Source organism: Canis lupus, chromosome X (genome assembly GCF_048164855.1).
Source record: "Canis lupus baileyi chromosome X, mCanLup2.hap1, whole genome shotgun sequence".
NCBI classification, from domain to species: Eukaryota; Metazoa; Chordata; class Mammalia; order Carnivora; family Canidae; genus Canis; species Canis lupus.
The window spans coordinates 28,857,350-28,878,732 of record NC_132876.1 but is presented as its reverse complement, the minus strand read 5'-3'; the positions used below and the strand labels follow the sequence as shown (position 1 = coordinate 28,878,732).

Below are 21,383 nucleotides of genomic sequence, written 5' to 3'. Positions count from 1 at the left end.
CTCTCTCTCTCACATGAATAAATAAATAAATCTTAAAAATCTTCTCCTGGGACCGCCCAGGTGGCTCAACGGTTGGGCGTCTGCCTTTCGCTCAGGGCGTGATCCCCAGAGTCCTGGGATCAAGTCTCACACCGGGCTTCCTGCATGGAGCCTGCTTCTCCCTCTGCCTGTGTTTCTGTGTCTCTCATAAAATCTTAAAAAAAAAAAAAAATCTCCTTTAGTTTGACTACTTGTCACAAAAAGGGAACAGCATAGAAATCAAAACTTATATCAATACCCCTTTAAAAATCCTTATTGAGGGCAGTCCCGGTGGCGCAGCGGTTTAGCGCCGCCTGCAGCCCAGGGCATGATCCTGGAGACCCTGGATTGAGTCCCACGTCAGGCTCTCTGCATGGAGCCTGCTTCTCCCCCTCTGCCTCTGTCTCTGCCTCTCTCTCTCTCTCTCTCTGTCTCTATGAATAAATAAATAAAATCTTAAAAAAAATAAAAAATCCTTATTGACAATTTTATTAATTTGTAATTATTTTGCAATGAAATAAATTTGTCCATTAAAGTATTTTCTAAAGAAATATAGTCAGAGTATCCAAATTCCTTATGAATTCATTATTAAACATATTCTATACCTTTTTAATAAATATGCCTTCATTACACTCATAATAAACTATATAAAAGCTAAGGTGCAAAGGAAAAAATTCTATTTGTTAGTATGGTAGAAATATGAGGTCAATTTCATGCTTTGAATTTCCATTAATAAAATGCTTTTACAACAAATAATACTCATTTTTGAAGTTACCCAGGGACATCTGGCTGCCTCAGTCAGTGGAGCATGCAACTCTTGATCTCAGTGTTGTGGGTTAAAGCCCACGTTAGATGTAGAGATAACTTAAAAATCTTTAAAAAAATTAAAGGGGTACCTGGGTGGTTCACCTAAGTGTCTGCTTTCAGCTCAGGTCATGATCCCAGGGTCCTGGGATTGAACCCCACATCAGTCTCCCTGCTCAGTGAGGAAGCTGCTTCTCCCTCTCCCTCTGCCACCCGCCTTGCTTGTGCTCTCTCACTCCCACTCACTCTCTCAAATAAATTATTCTTAAAAAATTTTTTTTAAATCTGAGCCACCTGAATGGATCAGTCGGTTAAGCATCCAACTCTTGATTTTGGCTCAGATCATGATCTCAGGTACATGGAATTGAGCCCCACATTGGGCTCCACACTCAGCAGGGAGTCTGCTTCTCCCCCTCTCTCCACCCTTCCCTTCTGTCACATGCGGGCTCTCTCTTATTAAAATTAATAAATAAATAAAATTAAAGTTATCCAGATAACTAAGTTTTTTAAAAAAGCAATCACTCTTAGAAGGACAAAACAGCTGAACAACAAATTAAATTCCCAGAAGAATATGGGCTCATAGGCACTGAGGAAATTCTGGTATTAATCAGACAAGGTAATCCCCTTGAGAACAAAAAGCCCAGGTCATTTTGCTGACACTAAGTGACATGAAAATAATCACAATGTTATCCACAAATTAGCAAAGGCAGTCCCCAATTCACATGTTTTTAATGCCTATTTAAGTGGTTAGGAACGTCTATTGTTTTTCAGCCACAAAAACAAGAAGTAGTACTTTAAGACTACCAAGAATAACCCCACAAAATCCTGTAAACTCTATACTAAAGTTGAAAAACATTACAGTTACAACATGGAGAGAAACTTAATAACCTTTATAATTATACACAAAAATAAATAAATAAAAGATTTTATCTTAATGCTAACATTTCAAAGAAAGCAGGGCTTTTTCGTTATTTATTTATTTAATTTATTTATTTATAGTATTCTCTACACCCAACAAGGGTTCAACTCATGACCTGGAGATCAAGAGTTACATGTTCTTCTGACTAAGCCAGCCAGGCACCCCACAGAAACGGTATTTTTAAGGAGAGCCACAAGTAAAAGGGACTTCTAGAGATTCTTAGACATTCTTTGTGGGATCTGAACACTAAAGGCACTAGTTCTTGGTTATGTCAGGACTACTCATGTTTATCAACCATCATTACAGTATCATTTTACTGGGGAAAAGGCAACTTATAAAAAAAAAAAAAGAGTATGTGCAAGGGAAAGAGCTCAGGGAACACTACCCAAACTCAATTCCCCTGAGACAGAACAAAGGACATTCTGAAGAAATGACATTCCGTTAGTTTCCTGCATGGACTACCAACTGGGGCCCTGAGACCAAAGCTTGATTGTTGGCAGATACCAGCCAAAGAATGTGTGCATTGAGGAAGTAGGCAAGGGCAGGTCTGGCAATTCAGTAACTGAAGCCACACTCATAACTATTTTGGGTTTCATATGTGAATAAGAACAGCCATGCAAATTAACAATAATCTGGTAGTTATTAATGATGCATACAGTGCCATTTAAAACTGACAAGTAATCATCCTATGTTATGCTATTTACAGTTTTCTGAAAATTCTCTTATTTTACCCAATAAGATTTCAATCACAAACAAGATCAAAACTAAATGAGAAGTTATACACTTGTTTTAAAGATAGGGAAGGAGGGATGCCTGGGTGGCTCAGCAGTTGAGCATCTGCCTTTGGACCAGGGCGTGATCCTGGAGTCCCGGCATGGAGTCCCACATTGGGCTCCCTGCATGGGGCCTGCTTCTCCCTCTGCCTAGGTCTCTGCCTCTCTGTGTCTCTCAAGAATAAATAAATAAAATCTTTTAAAAAACAAAAATAAAGATAGGGAAGGAAAAAATAAAGTATCCAAATGCTTTTAGGAAAGAGTCTTTCTTTACTTTCTTACAATTCTGGCAGTCAACGGACTTATTCAAAAGAAAAGGCATTAAAGCAACCTCAGAAATCTTTATGATCGATCACGCAACTTTATAAGAAGGATAAATTGGAAAATAACTAGGGGTGCAGGCTAGGAATGTTAAGTCTTAAAACAGGTCTTACCCAAATGACAGAAAAAAATGGCTCATTTATTTGTTAAAAAATGCTTTCCACTCAAAAATTCAAATGTTCTTTAAGAAGTATACACTTTCATATTACTATTTAATTTTTGATAAAACCAAAGTAAATTATCTTTAGAAAAACATTTTCAATCTTCTATTCACAAAAGCATAATAACTATAATGAATTGTATTTAATCACTTTTTATTTAAAATAGATCTATTGGTTATAAGTTTTTTCCAGATTGGAAAAAACTGTTGAGTTCTACCCTCAGTGAAAGTTACACACGAAAATGCTTTAAATTTACCAGCCATAATTGCTTTTGTTTTTGCCCCCTCTTTTTCTAAATCCAAATGACTAATTTTAAATAAATGCTAAAAAGTAAAATCTTTTAAAATTAAAATTTACATCCTGTTTAACTACATCATACTTAATAAACCATACTTGTGATATGCAGTAAACAACTCCTTTGCTTTTAATGTTTTCCATGACAACTGCCTTTAATAAGATCCCCAGATACTACCTAAACATAACCAGCTTTAGTAAAACACAACCTCAGTTTCTGGAAATTTCCTAGTGCAAACAAGACCAGAATAGTTATTTCGTGCTAGCTTTTCTCTTCTGTTTACAACTGATAGCTAGCCTGTGTAATTTTTAATACAGATAGCAACTGCTGGTATTTGGCTAAATATACCATGTCACAATTATAAAAGCGAAGCAACATATGACTATTATGCAGATCAAGTATCTATACAGAAAGAGATATAGTCTTACTGTAACTATAGTTTTATTTATTTTTTATAACTATGGTTTTAATCCTAACTGTAATAAGCTCATATAAAAGCTTTATATAATGTGAACTATCTCATACCTTTTGCTTTTCATTCATAACAATTTAACAGAAAACAGAACATCTATTAATTTTGACAAAGCCAAAAATAATAGCTATGATACTTTTAAAAGTCTTACCTCTGTAAGTTGAACTATCATGGCTTTTATTTTCACTGAGGATCCGGCATAAATGCAAACTAGAATAAAATAGAAATAATCTGCATTCATTTCCAATCCTAATATAGACAATCCTTATAGAGCAAATTATATCAACTAAAAATATTTGAAAACATATCAGATGTGTTTAAATCCATTAGTTTATAATGAGAATAAAACCAACCTAAAAACCCTAGTTGTCAGGACTGGAGGAAGGTAGTTATTTTTGAAAACTGGTAACTAAAAGAATAAAAATCAAGTACTTATTCTGCCTTTCACATATGAACCAATAACTGATAAGAAAAAAGTCTCTGTACTGAAGAGACTAATAAATAATGACAAAAGAATATCACCATTTAAAAATGCCTAATAAATTAAAGGATCTAAGTATCTATCAATAGCTCTTACATCACAAGAAGAGACAAACATAAGCATGTCCTGATCGTGATGAAAGAATACACCAGCCACCTATGAAGCTGTCAGAAAGAAAGAAAGAAAGACCGACCAGCCATGCTGAATTCAAACTGTGGAAACTCTACAATGACCCTGTCTCTTCAACAAATACATTGCAAGGAAAAATTAACGATGCTAGGGAATCCTCACGGTTAAAAAAGGCTTGAGAGATGTCAATCACAGTGTTTGGATCCTATTTCAAATAAGTATTTTTAAAATTATTATTTCTGAGTCAACTGGAATATTTTTATAAAGATTTTATAAATTTTAGGGGCACCTGTGTGGTGCAGTCAGTTAAAGAATCCAGCTCTTAGGTTTTAGCTCAGGTCTGATGTCAGGGTCATGAGATCAAGCCCCATGTGCAGCTCTGCACTCAGCATGGAGTCTGCTTGAGTTTCTCTCTCCCTCTCTCTCTACTCTGCGCCCCCCCCTCCCAACTCCAGCTCGCTCTTTCCTGCTTTCTCTCAAATAAATCAATCTTCAGAAAAAAAAGATTTTTTTATAAGAGATTCTTTTTTAAAAAAGATTTTATTTATTTATTCATGAGAGACAGAGAGAGAGGCAGAGACACAGGGAGAAGGAGAAGCAGGCTCCATGCAGGGAGCCCGATGCGGGACTCGATCCCATGACCCCAGGGGTCATGCCCTGGGCCAAAGGCAGGTGCCAAATCGCTGAGCCACCCAGGAATCCAGAAAAAAAAAAAGATTTTCATAAAAATTTATCTTTAAAAGATAATACAGAAATAGTCATGGATAAAATAGCATTTACTTCAATAGAATGAGAAAATGGGTAGGGTAACAAGTGAAACAAGACTGGCCAGCAGTTGACAATTACTGAAGCTGATTGCTAATTTCACTGGTATTCTACTTTCTCATCTGAGATTTTTTTTCCACTAATAAAATTTAGAAACAAAAAAAAAGAAAATTGGAAAAAAAAACTTGTATTTTAAATACCTCTTCATTAGATTAATTTAAATATTGCAAGGAAGGGCAGATATACAGAATATAGTGAGAAGAGGTTATGCTTAATTAGAATTCCAGAGACAAGAGAACAGGGATGGGGAACCTGGGTGGCTCAGTTGGTTAAGTGTGTCTGCCTTCAGCTCAGGTCATCATCCCAGGGTCCTGAGACCCAGCCCCACATCAGGCTCCCTGTTCAGCTACTCTGTCTCTCCCCCATCTCTCAAATAAATAAAATCTTTAAAAAAAAAAAGAGAGAGAAGACGGCAAAATCAGTATTTAAAGCAATAATAGCCAAGAATTCAGTTTTCTAGAACTGAAGTGAAATCCACAACTCGGCACATCATAATTAAGCTAGAGAAAACCAAGGACAAAATCAGTTAAGCACCTAAAGGAAAAAAAAGACTGTATCTTAAGGACTTCTAGACAAGAACTCTGAATGCTGAAAGATACATCCAAAATGCTAAAACAAAGTATTTGCCCACCTAATTTTATACCCAAAATATTTAGTTGCAAGAAAAGGCAAAATAAGGACTGGAGCTCAGACAAACAATAACTGATTCACACACTAAAATAAACACTTAAGGACGTTTTCTAGGTAGGATAAAAATTATTACAGAAAGAGTTGCAGCAAGAAATGAGGAAAAAGTAGCAAGTACATGGGTAATTCTAAATGAATATTAACTGATAATAATAATAGTGTCTTGTATTTAAACATGTACAGTATTAAATATACAGATAAATGGAAAAATACTGAAATACATCAGGACTAATGTGGGTTTGGGACGTATGGGTGGCTCAGCGGTTGAGCGTCTACCTTCGGCTCAGGGCACGATCTCGGGATCTGGGATCGAGTCCTGCATCAGACTCCCTGTGAGGAGCCTGCTTCTCCCTCTGTCTGTGTCTGCCTCTCTCTCTTTCTGTGTCTTTCATGAATAAATAAATAAATCTTAAAAAAAAACTGATGTGGGTTTATCCCAAACACACAAAGTTGATTCAAATTAATTCACATTAAACTGACTTTTAAAAAATCACGAGTTCAACAGATACATAAAAGACATTTGACAAAATTCAACATCCATTCACTATTTTTTTAAAAAGACTTAAAAACAGGAATAGAAGGAACCATTATAATTTGGTAAAGTAGCAGTTCCAATAGTGTGGTTCACAAAACTGACCCCAAGACACTTTCCAGAGTTCTGCAAGATCAAAACAGTATTCATAATAATACAAAGACTTCATTTCCCTTTTTTGCAGTATTAACATTTACACTAACAGTTCATTTATTTTTTTTCTCAGAGGGAAGAGAGGCAGAGGGAGAAGGAGAGAAAGAATCTTAAGCAGGCTCCATGCCCAGCACAAAGCCCAACACAGGGCTGGATCTAACAACCCTGAGATCATGGTCTGAGCCAAAGAGTCCAACACTTAACCAACTGAGCCACTCAGGTGCCCCTGAACTAACAGTTCAAAAGAAAAGGAAGGAAAAAGACTGCTGGCACCTTAGCACGTATCAAGGCATTTGCACCAAACTGCTTCATTGATTCTTCATGATCAAGAAATCAAAAGAAAGAGCGACGCCTGGGTAGCTCAGTTGGTTGAGCATCTGACTCAATTTTGGCTCAGATCATGATCTCATAGGTCCTGAGATGGAGCTCCACATTGGACTCCCTGGTGGGTGAAGCATCGGCTTGGGATTCTCCCTCTCTGCCCCTCCCTTCACTTGCACGTGAGGGCCCACACACTCTCTCAAATAAATCTTTAAAAAAAAAAAAATCAAAGAAAAGAATAAAGCCAGTCCCATGTAAGATGTTACCAAGCTACCTTTTCATGATCATTCATAAAACAAGCCAGTTTCACTTAAGAAGGTACTTGATGGAAGTGGCATCAACAAGATGGCAGAACAGGAAGCCCCAGGTTTTCCTTCCTCCCAATGAAACATCAACTCATCAACAATACACATACCAATTCCCTTTATGAGATATTAAGAAACCAGTTAAGAGGCTCCTGCACCCCATGTAAGCCTAAACTAACTGCATCAAGCAGGAAAATTCATGCCACCCTTTTACCACAGTCCCTCCTCCTGGCACAATACCACACAACTAGAAAAAAAACTCCCAGCCCCCAAATTCTCCCTGAGGATTGAAAGAGAAGACTGGACTTTACATCTAACATTCTGACTTGGGGTATGGCCTGTCTGAGGGGCTGGTTTCTTTCCTGAACATCTTGGAGCACAGACAGGGCTCTGTATACCCTTGGTGCCTGAGGCCTGCTAACAACGACAAAAAATATCTGGGTGGCAAGACGTGGATTCAGAGAATCCATACTACAGCAAACAGAAATCAATACACCTCAACAGCCTCTCCCTCAGGGGAGAAAGAGTATCCAACATTCCAGCTTTTGGGGATACTGCCTGAAGGAACAGTTTCTGTTTAGCCTGACCTAGGGCCGTGACAGCACCCAGCCTCCTCTAGCTGCCTAGGGGCCACCAAAAACAAAAAAGAGCTGAGTGGTATGTTGCTACTTCATAGGACCCACAGTACAACAGATGGACACCAAAGGATACAAAAGAGTACAAGCTTCTGAAAAAAAGAAACTGAAAAATTCCTTTAATTTAGAATCTACACATGAAAGTCCAAAAGACACATCCAGAGAAAAGGTTTCTAAAGCCCCCAGAATCCATAGCCAGGCTGACTAGTAATGTAAGGCTGTACATTACTAAGCCAGTCCATAAAGACTGGAAGATAGGAGTGTTTTTTCAAATACAATCATACGAACACAAAATTAAAAAGAACATAAAGAAACAAGGAAGATGGCCCAATAAAAGGAATAAAGCAAGTCTCCAAAAACTGACCCTAAAGAATTAGAGGTATATGAGTTACCTGACAATTTAAAATAACCACCATAGTAACGCCTGGGTGGCTCAATGGTCAAGCATCTGCCTTCAGCTCAGGGCATGATCCTGGAGTACCAGGGCCAAGTCCCACATCGGGCTCCCTGCAGGGAGCCTGCTTCTCTCTCTGCCTATGTCTCTGCCTTTCACTCTCTATGCCTCTCATGAATAAATAAAAATCTTCAAAATCATAAAATAACCACCATAAAGTTGCTCAATGAGCTCAGGAAAATGATGCATGAATAAAAGATTTTCAACAAAAGGATAGAAAATATTTAAAAAGAACCAAACAAATTTTGGAACTAAAGAATGTAGTAACTGGGGCCCCTGGCTGGCTCAGTCACAGTAAAGCACACAACTCTTGATCTCAGAGTTGTGAGTTTGAGCCCCTTACTGGGCATGGAGCCTACTTTAAAAAAAAAGAATGTAGTAACTGAACCTAAAAATTCACAAAGAGGTTCAACAGCATTTATAATCACATGCAAAAAATGAAATTGGACACTTATCTTACATCATACAAAAACCAACTCAAAATGGATTAAATAATAAATTTAAGATCCAAAACTGCGAAATCCCTAGGAAAAGCTATACGACATTGGTCTTGGCAATGACTCCTTGGATAGAACAACAAAAACAAATAGACAAGTAGGACATCAATCAAAAAATTGTGTATGCAGCAAAGGAAACAATGAGCAGAATGAAAAGGCAACCTACGGAATGGAAGAAAATATCTGCAAACCATGTATCTGATAAGGGGTTAATATCCAAAATATATAAGGAACACCTATAATTCAATAGCAAAAAATCCAGCCAATTAAAAAATGGGCAAAGAACTTGAACACATTTCTCCAAAGCAGACATACAAATGGCCAAAAGTTATATGAAAAGATGTTCAACATCACTTACCAGAGAAATGCAAATCAAAACCACAGATATCGCCTTCACACTTGTAAGGATGGCCATTATCAAAAAAACAAAAATAGAAACAACACTTGATAAAAGGAGTTATCCAAAATATACAAAGAACTTACAATTCAATAAAAAAACTCAATTTAAAAATGGGCAAAAGACCTCACACCAAAGATATACAGATGTCAAAATAAGCATATGAAAAGATGCCCTACATCATGTCATTAGGAAAATGCAAATTAAAACAATGAAATACCACTACACACCTATTAGAATAGCCAAAATCTGGAACACTGCCAACACCAAATGCTATTAAGGATGTGGCACAACAGGAACTCTCAATCATTACTGGTGGAAATGAAAAGTGGTACAGCCACATTAGAATAGCTTGACGGTTTCTTATAAAACTAAACATACTCTTACCTTATGATCCAGTAATCTCACTCCTTGTTATTTACCCAAAAGAAGTGAGAAATGTCCACACAAAAACCTACGCATAGATGTTTACAGCAGCTTTATTCATAACTGCCAAAACCCGGAAGCAACCAAGATGTCCTTCAGTAGGTGAATGGATAAACTGGTACATCCACACTATGGAATTATTCAGTTCTGAACAGATATTAGCTATCAAGCCAGGAAAAGGCATGAGGAAACCTTAAATGCAAATTACTAAGCGAAAGAAACCAATCTGAAAAGGCTATATAATGTGTATTTCCAACTATATGACATTTTGGAAAAGGCAAAACTATGGGGAGTAAAAAGATCAGTGGTTGCCAGGGGTTGGGAGTAGCCAGAGAGATGAACAAACAGAACACAGAGAGGATACTTAGGGCAGGGGAAATACTCTGATACCAAAATGGAGGATACATATCAGTACACATTTATACAAACCCATAGAATATACAACACCAAGAGTGAAGTCAAAGGTAAACTATGAATTCTGGGTGACTGTGATGTGTCAATATAGATTCATCAATGGTAACAAAGGTACCACTGTGGTGGGGAATGTTGAAAATAAGGGAGATGGCTATGCATGTGTAGGCGCAATGGGAAATCTCTGTACCTTTCTCTCAATTATTCTGTGAACTTAAAACTGCTGTAAAAAATTTCTTTAAAAAAAAAAAAAAAAAAAAGGGCAGCCCCAGTGGCTCAGCGGGTTTAGCACCGCCTTCAGCCCAGGGTGGGATCCTGGAGACCTGGGATAGAGTCCCATGTGGGGCTCCCTGCATGGAGCCTGCTTCTCCCTCTGCCTGTGTCTCTGCCTCTCTCTGTCTCTCATGAATAAATAAAATCTTTAAAAAAAAAAACAGAAAATAACAAGTGTTGAGGAGGATGTGGAGAAACCAGAACCCTTGTGAATTGTTGGTGGGAATGTAAAGTGGTGCAGCACCTGTGAGAAACAGTTTGGAAGTTCCTCAAAAAGTTAAAAATAGAACTACAATCCAGCAATCCCACTGAGTATTTATTCACAAGAGGTGATATCAGGATTTCAAAAAGTATTTGCTTTCCCATGTTCACTGCAGCATTATCCACATAGCCAAAAGGTAGAAACAATCTAAATATACATCAACAGATGAATGTATAAAGAAAATGTGGCATATACATAAAATTGACTATTATTCAGCTATAAGGAACTCCTGTCATATACCACAACATAGATAAGCCTTGAGGACAGTATGTAAAGTGAAATGTCAGTCACAGAAGCATAAATACTGCACGATTCTGCTTATATTGAAATATATCTAAGAGAGTCAAACTCATAGAAGCAAAAAGTTTAATTTCAGTGGTTGCCAGGGACTAGAGGGAAAGAGAAATGGGGAGTAGCTATTCAACGGGTACAAAACATCAGTTACACAAGATGAAAAACATCCAGAGATCTACTGTACAACATTGTGCTTATCTTTAACACAGTACCATTCACTTAAAAATTCATTAAGGCTAATCTCGTTATGTGCTTTTACCTACAATGAAAAAATGTGCTTGAAGTAGTGAAAAATATTTAATTAAATCCTGAGCCCTGACAACACGTCTTTTTAAGAACATGTATTTTAATATTCTATGTGACAAAATGGAAAGTACACATAAAGCATTTCTGCCACACACTAAAATACTATGGTTGTCTCCAGAAAATCACTTAAGCAATTGTTTAAATTGTGAGTTGAGTTAGCTGCTTTTACATAGAATGCCATTTTTACTTGAAAGAACTGATAATGGTTATTCAGACTTGGGTTTTTGGCAGGCATTTTCTCAAAAATGAACCAACTGAGCCAGTCACTTCAAGGAAAACAACTGAGAGTATTTGCTGCCAATGATAAAATATAAGGTTTCAAGCAAAAATTCAAGTATTGAAAAACTTATAGCTACCACCTTGGACTTGACTAGTTCCCAATTCTCAAAAACTTTCCGGATTAGTTCAGTGATGATATTAAAGAATGTGGGGGTGGGGGACTTTTATTTAACACAATGTATTGTGTCAATACTTTGAAAAGGTGCATCATTCAGTGAACCAGTATTTTCCAATTGACCAATGCATGATACTGCAAAATAATGCATGGGTAAAAGATCCCAAGTAAAAGGCAAATGCATTTTAATTTAAAAAGTACAGAAAGTTCACTGATGTTGTTTTGGATTTGACATTGCAACAAATCACTAAGATACTAACACTTCATGGGATGCCTGGGTAGTTCAGGGGTTGAGCGTCTGCCTTTGGCTCATGGTGTGATCCCAGAGTCCCAGGATTGAGTTCCACATCAGGCTTCCTGCATGGAGCCTGCTTCTTCCTCTGCCTGTGTGTCTCTGCCTCTCTCTCTCTCTCTCTCTCTCTCTCTCTCTCATGAATAAATAAAATCTTCCAAAATAAAAACTACCACTTCACAAATTTTGTCATGATAATCAAAGAATACTATCTTCAATTATCTGAAAAGACTATTAAAATTCTCCTTTTGCTAACTATTTACCTGTGTGAGGCTAGATTTTCTTCATTTACATCATCAACAACAATATATTGCAAATTCTACTTCTATAAAACTCTATTTTATGCACACACAAAAATCAACTCCATTCAGGTAAGGCTTAAAAAATTAAAAGCAAAATAAGATGTTTCCAGGGGCGCCTGGATGGCCCAGCCTGTTAAGTGCTGCCTCTGGCTCAGGTCATGATCCCAGGATCCTGGGACTGAACCTCACATTGGGCTCTCTGCTCAACAGGGAGCCTGCTCTTCTCCCTCTCCCTCTGCCTGCCACTCCCCTTGCTTGTGCTCACTCATCAGAGCCCGCACACACACGCTGTGTCAAATAAATAAATAAACAAATAAGTAAAATATTTTTAAAATAATGTTTCCAGAAAATCATAGGAGAATAAGTGCATTTGCCTTGGAATGGGGAAAGATTGCTTAAGCACAAAAAAACTACTAATCAGGGCAGCCCGAGTGGCTCAATGGTTTAGCACTGCCTTCGGCCCAGGTTGTAATCCTGGAGACCCGGGATTGAGTCCCACGTCGGGCTCCCTGCATGGAGCCTGCTTCTCTCTCTGCCTCTCACTCTGTGTCTCTCATGAATAAATAAAATCTTTTAAAATAAAAAAAACTGGGATCCCTGGGTGGCGCAGCGGTTTGGCGCCTGCCTTTGGCCCAGGGCCTGATCCTGGAGAGCCGGGATCGAATCCCACGTCGGGCTCCCGGTGCATGGAGCCTGCTTCTCCCTCTGCCTATGTCTCTGCCTCTCTCTCTCTCTCTCTCTCTCTCTCTGTGACTATCATAAATAAATAAAGAAAAAATATTAAAGATAAATAAATAAAAAAAATAAAATAAAATAAAATAAAAAAAACTACTAATCATAGAGCAAAGGATCAAAAATGACATTAAGGGACGCCTGGGTGGCTCAGCAGTTGAGCCCCAAATCAGGCTCCCTGCATGGAGCCTGCTTCTCTCTGTCTCTATGTCTCTCTCTCTCTAATGAATAAAATCTTTTAAAAATAATAAAATAAATGACATTAAAATAAATAACTTCTGTTCATCCAAAATCATCATTTTAAGAGCGGAAATACAAACCAAATAGTAACAAAAGATATCTGCCACATATACAGTATAATGCACAAAGGACACAAATACAGGCTATATAAAGAACTCCTACAAGTCAATGAAAGAAATGCTAACAATCCAATAGAAAAATGGGAGAAAAAATATAAAGAGGCCTTTCACAAGAAATCAAAATTTCAAATGGCCAAAAACACATAAAAAGATGCCCATGAAAACATAAGCCCCTGCAACAGGAATTCCATTTTTAAAATCATAGGAAACAGACTGAGGGTCGCTGGAGGGGCAGGGGGGTGAGGACAAGGTAACTGGGTGATGAACATTAAGGAGGGCATGTGATGAGAAAAAAAAAAAGGAGGGCATGTGATGTAATGAGCACTGGGTATTATATAAGACTGATAAATCACTGACCTCTACCTCTGAAACCAGTAATACATTATATGTTAATTAATTGAATTTAAATAAATTTTTGAAAAAGAAAAAATAAATGCCCCAATAAAACATCATTACATACATACCATATTGACAAAAAATTTAAAGTCTGAAAATATTAACAGTGAGGATGTGAAGCAAGGTGAACTCTCACACAAGTGTTGTTGGGAATGTATTTTGAAATAGTTTCACAGTTTTTAAGATTTTATTTATTCATGAGAATACACAGAGAGGAGGGAGAGGCAGAGACACAGGCAGAGGGAGAAGCAGGCTCCATGCAGGGAGCCCAACGTGGGTCTCCAGGATCACGCCCCGGGGCTGAAGGCGGCGCTAAACCGCTAAGCCACCCGAGCTGCCCTAGTTTTCACAGTTGAAAGGAGAGCTAAAGTTAGTCACAATCTAGAACCCAGTGATTTCTTACACTTATATATACCACAAAAACACGTGCTTGTGTACACCAAGATATTCGTTTAAGAATGTTTCTATTGGCGCTGTTGGTAATAGCTGAAAATTCAAAACAGTAAAACTGTTAATCAATAGCATAAGAGATAAATTATGGTACAGTTATGGAATGAAGCATCCTATAACTATGGCTAATACTTCCAAAATTATCGATGGATCTTAAAAATATAATGTTGAGCAAAAGCAGCCAGATACACAGAATACATTCCCTATGATTCCATTTATAGGAAATTCAAGAACAAACTTAAGCTTATAGGGTAATAAAACTGCAAATAAAAACAAGGAAGAGAAAGCCATAAATGTCAGGATAATGGTTACCATGGAGAGGTAAAAAATGAGAAATCTGGAAGGGCAGTTGTCTTGACCTGGGTGTGAGTTACACAGGCGTGCATCTTACACTAATTCTTTAAACTCTACGTTTATGTTTTATGCACTTTTCTATATTTAATTGCACAACTTACAAAAAGAAATATTCCTATTACAAGCTGCACAAGGCTCTAACAAAAAATTAATGCATATTTTCTTTACTTTTATGTCTAGCAATCTTTTTCCCATAAGTCCATAAAATAACTTATTAGACTAATAGAGTATGTTTCTATATCACACCTAAAGTTGAAATATGCCACATAAATCACCCACAGAGAGATTATCTACTTTGCAGATTATCTATGCTGTTGCAGCTGGCCATTCTGTCTTCTGATTATTTCAATACCCCATCATCTGATGAGCAGAGTAAGGTTTTTTAAAGTCAATAAAGTAAACTTTTGTTTTAAAGATTTTATTTATTTATTCATGAGACACAGAGAGAGAGAGAGAGAGAGAGGCAGAGACACAGGCAGAGGGAGAAGCAGGCTCCATGCCAGGAGCCTGATGTGGGACTCGATCCCGGGACTCCAGGATCACGCCCTGGGCCGAAGGCAGGCGCTAAACCACTGAGCCACCCAGGGATCCCCAAGTAAACTTTTTCTGGTCAACAATTCACTTGTGAGTCTCACAAAATTATCTTCAAAATCAAAGAATAAAAAAGTCTTGTCAAAGGAGACTAATTAAATCTGCATAGTTTGAAAATCTCATTTAGTTATTAGTTTTTAACCAACTTCTATTTAAAAAAAAAGAAAAATGTTCAGAGCACATTATAAATGGTGAAATAAACCGATTTAAGTTTGACCCCAGAACTTTCAACTACTTCCCTGAAGAACTAGACAGATCTTCCAATGCATTGAGAACAGTGGTTAAGCTTTTAATTTCTCAAAATGTTAAACCTACCACAAGCTTATCTGAAATATAAAACAAAATCAATCTTCCTTCCAACAAGCAACACAGAAATATCTGATTCAGACTAGCATCAGAAAATGTAATCTAAAAATGTCTACATCCAGCTCCTTTTTGTTAAGAGGAAATATATGAGAAAGTATATCAAGATCACTTCAATATTTGCTATAAATAAAACAATTCCTTGTGGTTCTCACTGCCCCCAAAGGTTCAATTCCCTGTAGACAGTAGTAGTAGGAAACACTGGTTTTTGACAGAATGGAATGGAATCAAGTAACTCACCTTTCCCTTTGTATCCCAGCTACTAAAAAGCAAGGTCAAATATTCCTTCTTATGGTGAATGTATTTGCTTATTTACATTTTAAATAGCTTCATTTTCTATTTGTGCTAATAAGCTTAAAGCATGTCTTTCACAATAATCCTTCCAGTAGGGAAGAGGGAATGTCAGTGTTCCTACCTCATCCCACCTCATCTAAAGGTACGGCCATTGTTACATAATTTTAAGAAATAATTAAAACATAATTCCATCTTGTCAGTCAGTCACAAGGCCACAAACATATTCGTTAAAATGCAAGTAATAATGTCATCACGAAGTATCAATTAGCATCTCAAAGATTTGCTCAAATTGTGTAAGGAATCACTGATGGTTATTATGATAAGGCAATTCACTTGCATAAGATACTTTTATTTCCCTAGTATAAAAGTTCGTCCTTAGTGGTAGGATGGTAGGAGGAAACTAAACCAATTGCTAAGAATGTTCCCCCAATCAGTCCATGCTCTTCTCCCTAGGTAATTCACTAAAAGAAGAACATAAAGTATCCTTAAAAAATTCTGGTTCTGAATGCTGCATGTCTTACCACACCTGTTAAACAGTTTTAGTACTCTACCCTAAATTATAAAGGAAGAAAAAAACAAAACTACCTCCAACAGTTGCTCATTTCAATGTGGCTTAAAAATAATCAAATATTATGCCTTAGTCTATATTATTTTATTCCTCTCATAATCTTCAAATAATTGAGTTTGCCAGTTTTTCCACTTTTAAAACAATATGGTGCTATTGTGGAGATGCTGTCTCAGATCCCTGAAAACAAAGACAGAATCTACATTCTGTCAAAGATCTGTGAAATTAAACTGAATGTCTTAAAATTCTTCCAAGGCCCCACATATTTTGTGAATACTTCTGGAGTAATTAGCTTTCCACCTTACTTGAACCCATTTTCCAGTAAAAAAAGGAAGCACACCACAAGCCTGAGCTATTTGATTATGGCCAACATCTCAAAGTTGGCTTCACACATAAAACGCTGATGTCAATCTGTGCTTCAATTAAGTCTTCAAAGCAAAACAACAAAAAAGGCTAAATTTGGTGAAGCGAAGTACTGCCTCTACTATCATTATCAGAACAGAAATATGACACAAAAATGAGATATTTGACATGCAGTTTTATCTTGAAACATGCATTTATGAAAATGAAAATATTCACTTATGCGGAGGAAAGGGAACAGGAAATGTTTAAAAAGCAAAGGTTCCTGCATAGAAGTACATTAAGAGCATTCTCTCTACCTTAATATTTAAGCATTGGAGAATAATTTTTCTAACAAAGAAAGCAAAAGCCTAGAAAATCTCCTGATACTGCTACATTTTTTTGAAAAACACACCTCTTACCAGGAAAATGGACCAAGACTTATTCTTACCTGGTGAATACAGGTCAAAATGAGAAAATAAATGCCAATGAAAACTAAAATATGAAGCAGCTGAATTTAAAGTATCTTTTGAAGAAAAAAAAAGACTCAACAACCAAGACAAATCTCTTTGAATGATTATTTGCCATAAACTCCCTCCTCCTGCCTCCCTCCAAAAATTCAGGTCAGACATTTAATGAACATCCAAATGCACTTAGATAAGTTCTGTAACATGTAAAATAATTTAGTAGCAGAAGAAGAAAAAGAATGGCAACCAAAACTCTGCCAATTAAATTTTAAAAGTTTAACTACCAAAAATAAGACCTAACAAAAATTTCAAATTGATATGTAAATTTTTAAAAACTAAAATAATTAAGTTCTTCTAACAAATAGATAATATATAATAAAATATCTCAAAATTAGACCAGGTATGGACATGAGGCTAACATCTTCAGATTAACACCGTGGAACATAAATCCATTAAGGTTGCTTGTGACACAAAGAAATGCTGAGTTCCCCGTGTTAACAATTTTACTAAAAACAAACTTCACCACTGTATCTACCAGTACATGCAAGTTTATTAGTATAATCATAGCAAGTCCTATGCTAGAATGAAGTTGTCAAGAAACTAAAACTCTATTTCCAAAATTAAAGTGATTAAATCCGTATCCTTCATATGTGGCAGAATTCAAATGTTTGCATTTATTTTTTTTTAAGATTTTAATTTATTTATTCATGAGACAGAGAGAGAGGCAGAGCAATAGGCTGAAGGAGCCCCATGCAGGACTCGATCTCAGGACCCCAGCGTCACAACCCCAGCCAAAGGCAAACACTCAACCACTGAGCCACCCAGGTGCCTTGATTTGTTTTAAATTAATATTCAGGGAATATGTCTGCAAGTGAAACCATTGAGAGTTCTCTGTACTCTAATTCTTTGGAATGTTCACCTTTCTTGTGTATTTTACAATATTGGTCCTATTCTAAAAGCCAAATCTATAAATGGATTTGCTAATTATCTGTTGGCACATTAACTTCATTTTTTAACATTTCTAGTTGCTAGTTTATATTTAAGAAGCTCTGTTTTCAGACAAAGGAAAAGATTTTGGGTAATATATTTACAACCCCATTCATTCTAATAAAATGAAATGCTAGATACAAGAACTCTGAAGTTAGACTACATGCAACCAAGTTTTCAAAGAGGGGAAAGGAGTCAAATAAATGAAGCCTAAGTACTGGATGATGATGTGTTTGTCTATTTAAAATATCCGATTATGTCATACAACTGACCACCTTATGCTCTCTTCATATAACAGAATACAATTATAAAACTACACTGATTTGGATCTACTATAATTCAAACAACATTCCTCACGTCATGGAGTAACTACATACAAATAAGCCCTAACAGTTTTGAAAAAGCTCTTCAGGAACAATACACATAGCATGGATTATGCAAATATACACACAGTGTATCCAAAATCTCATTTTGACAACGTATTTCAACCTCCTACATCACTATTTTTCTCCAACCACTGCCAAGAAGCCAATCAGAATTCAGATTTTCACCTCCTAGCCCTAATACCACTCATTCTAAGGTAAAAGCAATAATAAAACTGTCAAAAACAGATGTAACAAGGAAGCTGAGCAATCTATGAAGATGACAGGCCCTAAATAAGTAAACAAAATACTGAACTGATTTATCAGTTTGGGGAGGTTATCCTAATCTAATATAGATGAAAACGATGGTTTAGGTAACCTCCCCTTCTGCCTTCCCTGCACACAAGGAACTTAATAGCTTAATTTGTTAAATGGCATGTACAAGGATCTGGAAAATGTTCCTAACAGTTAAAAATGAATGTTTATCAAATAGACATCTCATTTAATAAACCAAAAAGCTCTCACTCCAAGCATATGCTAGAAAGGCGAGGGGGAGTGAGGCGGGAGCTGGGGCCTGCAGTGGGGGGACGGCGTGGGAGGGGCGACCAAACTAAATATGAAACATAGTCCCCACTCTTCAAGGGTCTCTCAATTCGTTAGAGTACAAGAGTATGCAGCAGTAAGTCAAAGACCAATTAATTGCTAACCTGAGTGGTACAGACTTTAAGAGCAAGAGCTGTCCAGAGAAGTTTAAATATCTAAAGATTGGAATAATAATATTACTTTTAATAGCTATCACTTGAGCACTTACTATAAGCCAAGTGCTTTACAGGTATTATTTAGTCTTCACAACAATCCTTTGAATAGAGTACTTATTAATCCCAATTTACTCAAGGGGAAACGGTCAAAGTGGTTAAGGAACTTACCCAAGGTCACTCAGCTAGTTAAGTGGCTAAGACCGCCGCTTATCCAGGAAATACAATTCTAGAGCTCACACAGTTAAGACTTGGTAAAGCAGCGCGAGTGCGAGTGCGCGTGGAGCCGGGGGGAGGGAGGGCGCGGGAGGGGAGAAGGAGGAGTCCATACAAGCTGGCAATATCACACGCGCAAGATCGGGCAACGCATTCCCCGGGTTTCGTTCGAAGTAACGAAGTTCCAAAGATTCGTTATCTTTCGCGCGAGCAACCGTAAACTATGGGGGGAGGGGGCGGCCGACCGCAAAAATGGCTAACGAGAGTTAGCTCATACAGCGTTGAGCTTTGGTTAATAAAGCGATTCAGAGAACGAAATTAGAAATAAATTCTTTGTTTTTGAATCTGGGGTTTTACTGCTTAAACGATTCCTTTCTTTCCGAGGGAGCGCGAACTGAAATTTGGGGCGAGGAAACCGCGGGTATGGCAAATTACTGTTTTCTGTATTACCAGGGAAAAAAAACAAGTTTTATGACTAAAGGGAACGCGTTATTCCAGGTACTTGAGAACCCTGAGAGTCGCCAAAATTAGTTGCAGTCCCAGGACAAAATGGGGTTTAAGAAACATTTAATGACGAAAGTTGAATCAAAACCGAAATGGCTCTAAAGTGAAAAGCCGGAGCAAAGAAATGCCGGTAGGTCTTCGTGGGAAAGCGGCAATCCCAGCTACACTTCTCCCACGGCCAGCGGCGCCGCGCGAGGCCGGGACAATCCGAAAGACCGCTCCCCGGGAGGACGAGACGTGCCAACCGGGGCTCTTCGCGACGCCCCGGGCATCGCGGCAGCGGGCGGAGAGGAGGGGAGGGAGTCGGGACGGTTCGCCCTCCTCGGACTTCGGGCAAAGGAGGCGTCGGGCTCCAAACTGCAGAGTCGAACGGGTGCAGAGTGAAGAAATGGGACACAAAGATGTAAAGTCCGAACCCCCCCTCCCGGCGCGGCCCCGTAAAGAGAAAGGAGCCAAGTGAGCTCAAGCGAAGAGGGGGACAAAAAGACGGAGCGGGAGCGCGTAGACCCGCAGGGGCGAAACGGGAGTTCTGCTAAGACACTAAAGGAAGACAGCCTACGGCGGGCAACGAGGATTTTGGAGAGGCCAGAGAAGGAAGGAGGTCGGCGGCGGTTACCAGCACCTCTCCTCCCCGAGTTCGAAACTCCTAGCCAACCCTCCACACCCGCCGCCCGGATGGGGGAGGGGGCACATCTTCCCCCCACAACCTCTCCCCACAAGGGAGAGCACGGCTGACGCCCGGGCCCGGCCCGGCCGTGCGCCCGCCTCCAGCCCGGACACTCACAATTCGCCTCTCCCTGATTTCTCCCAGTTCTTTATCCACTCTACGGGAACCACCACAGTTGCGGCCGCCATCTTCCCCTCACTAGTAGCAGAGGCCCGGATGTGTAGCACGCGAGCGAGGGGTCAAAGGGGAGCACCGCCCACGGGGAATGCCGGGAGCTGCGAGTTCGGTTTTCGGTTTCCCGCCCCACTTTCTTCCCCACCCGCGGAAACCCGAGGCCTGGCCTCCAACCAGGTGGCTGAGACCCGTGGGTCCTTGGCCGTGACTACGCCGACCGCGCCCTCTACAACCCTTGCTCTGGCTTCCCTTTAGAACAGGAAGAATGCCTTCCCCAGACCGACACAGAGCCCTTGTCCTCTTCGGTAGTATCTACTCCAGGCCACTAATTCAAACATGTATTTTTCAAGCACCTAGTGTGTGCTAGACACTGGGGACAGAGAAGCACTAAGTCATTGTGCCTACCCTCAAGGAGCTCACAGTCTGTGGGAAAAACTAACATAAGATCAATTTACAATACACGCTACTAACTGCTGAGATCAAAGAAATTCATCAGAAAATAAGCAGCCATTTACTATGTGCTAGACATGCTAATACAAGGGATACAAGCAGAAACTGACCCCTGGAAACACTTGCCGCCATCAGCGCTGACACCCTACTGTAATCAGCCTCTGTCTCCGTAACCTTAGACAAAACTAGGGGGCGCAATTACCATAAGAAACAACTTGT

General features: G+C 38.6%; 1 protein-coding gene across 8 annotated transcripts in view; it reads right to left on the bottom strand.

The window, feature by feature from the left end:
• THOC2 (THO complex subunit 2) overlaps positions 1 to 21,383 on the bottom strand; it is a 129,760-nt gene that overhangs the window by 91,244 nt on the left and 17,133 nt on the right. For 5 of the 8 annotated variants that reach the window (XM_072816482.1, XM_072816483.1, XM_072816486.1 and 2 more), the window contains exons 1-2: positions 20,658 to 20,803; positions 3,915 to 3,973 (exon numbers count right to left, since the gene is read on the bottom strand). In XM_072816482.1, the coding sequence (XP_072672583.1) occupies positions 3,915 to 3,973; positions 20,658 to 20,728 (130 nt within the window). In that variant the 5' untranslated portion in view covers positions 20,729 to 20,803. Of the gene's footprint in view, positions 1 to 3,914; positions 3,974 to 20,657; positions 20,804 to 21,383 lie in introns of those variants that run through there. The other 3 variants (XM_072816488.1, XM_072816484.1, XM_072816489.1) reach the window with 1 other exon arrangement.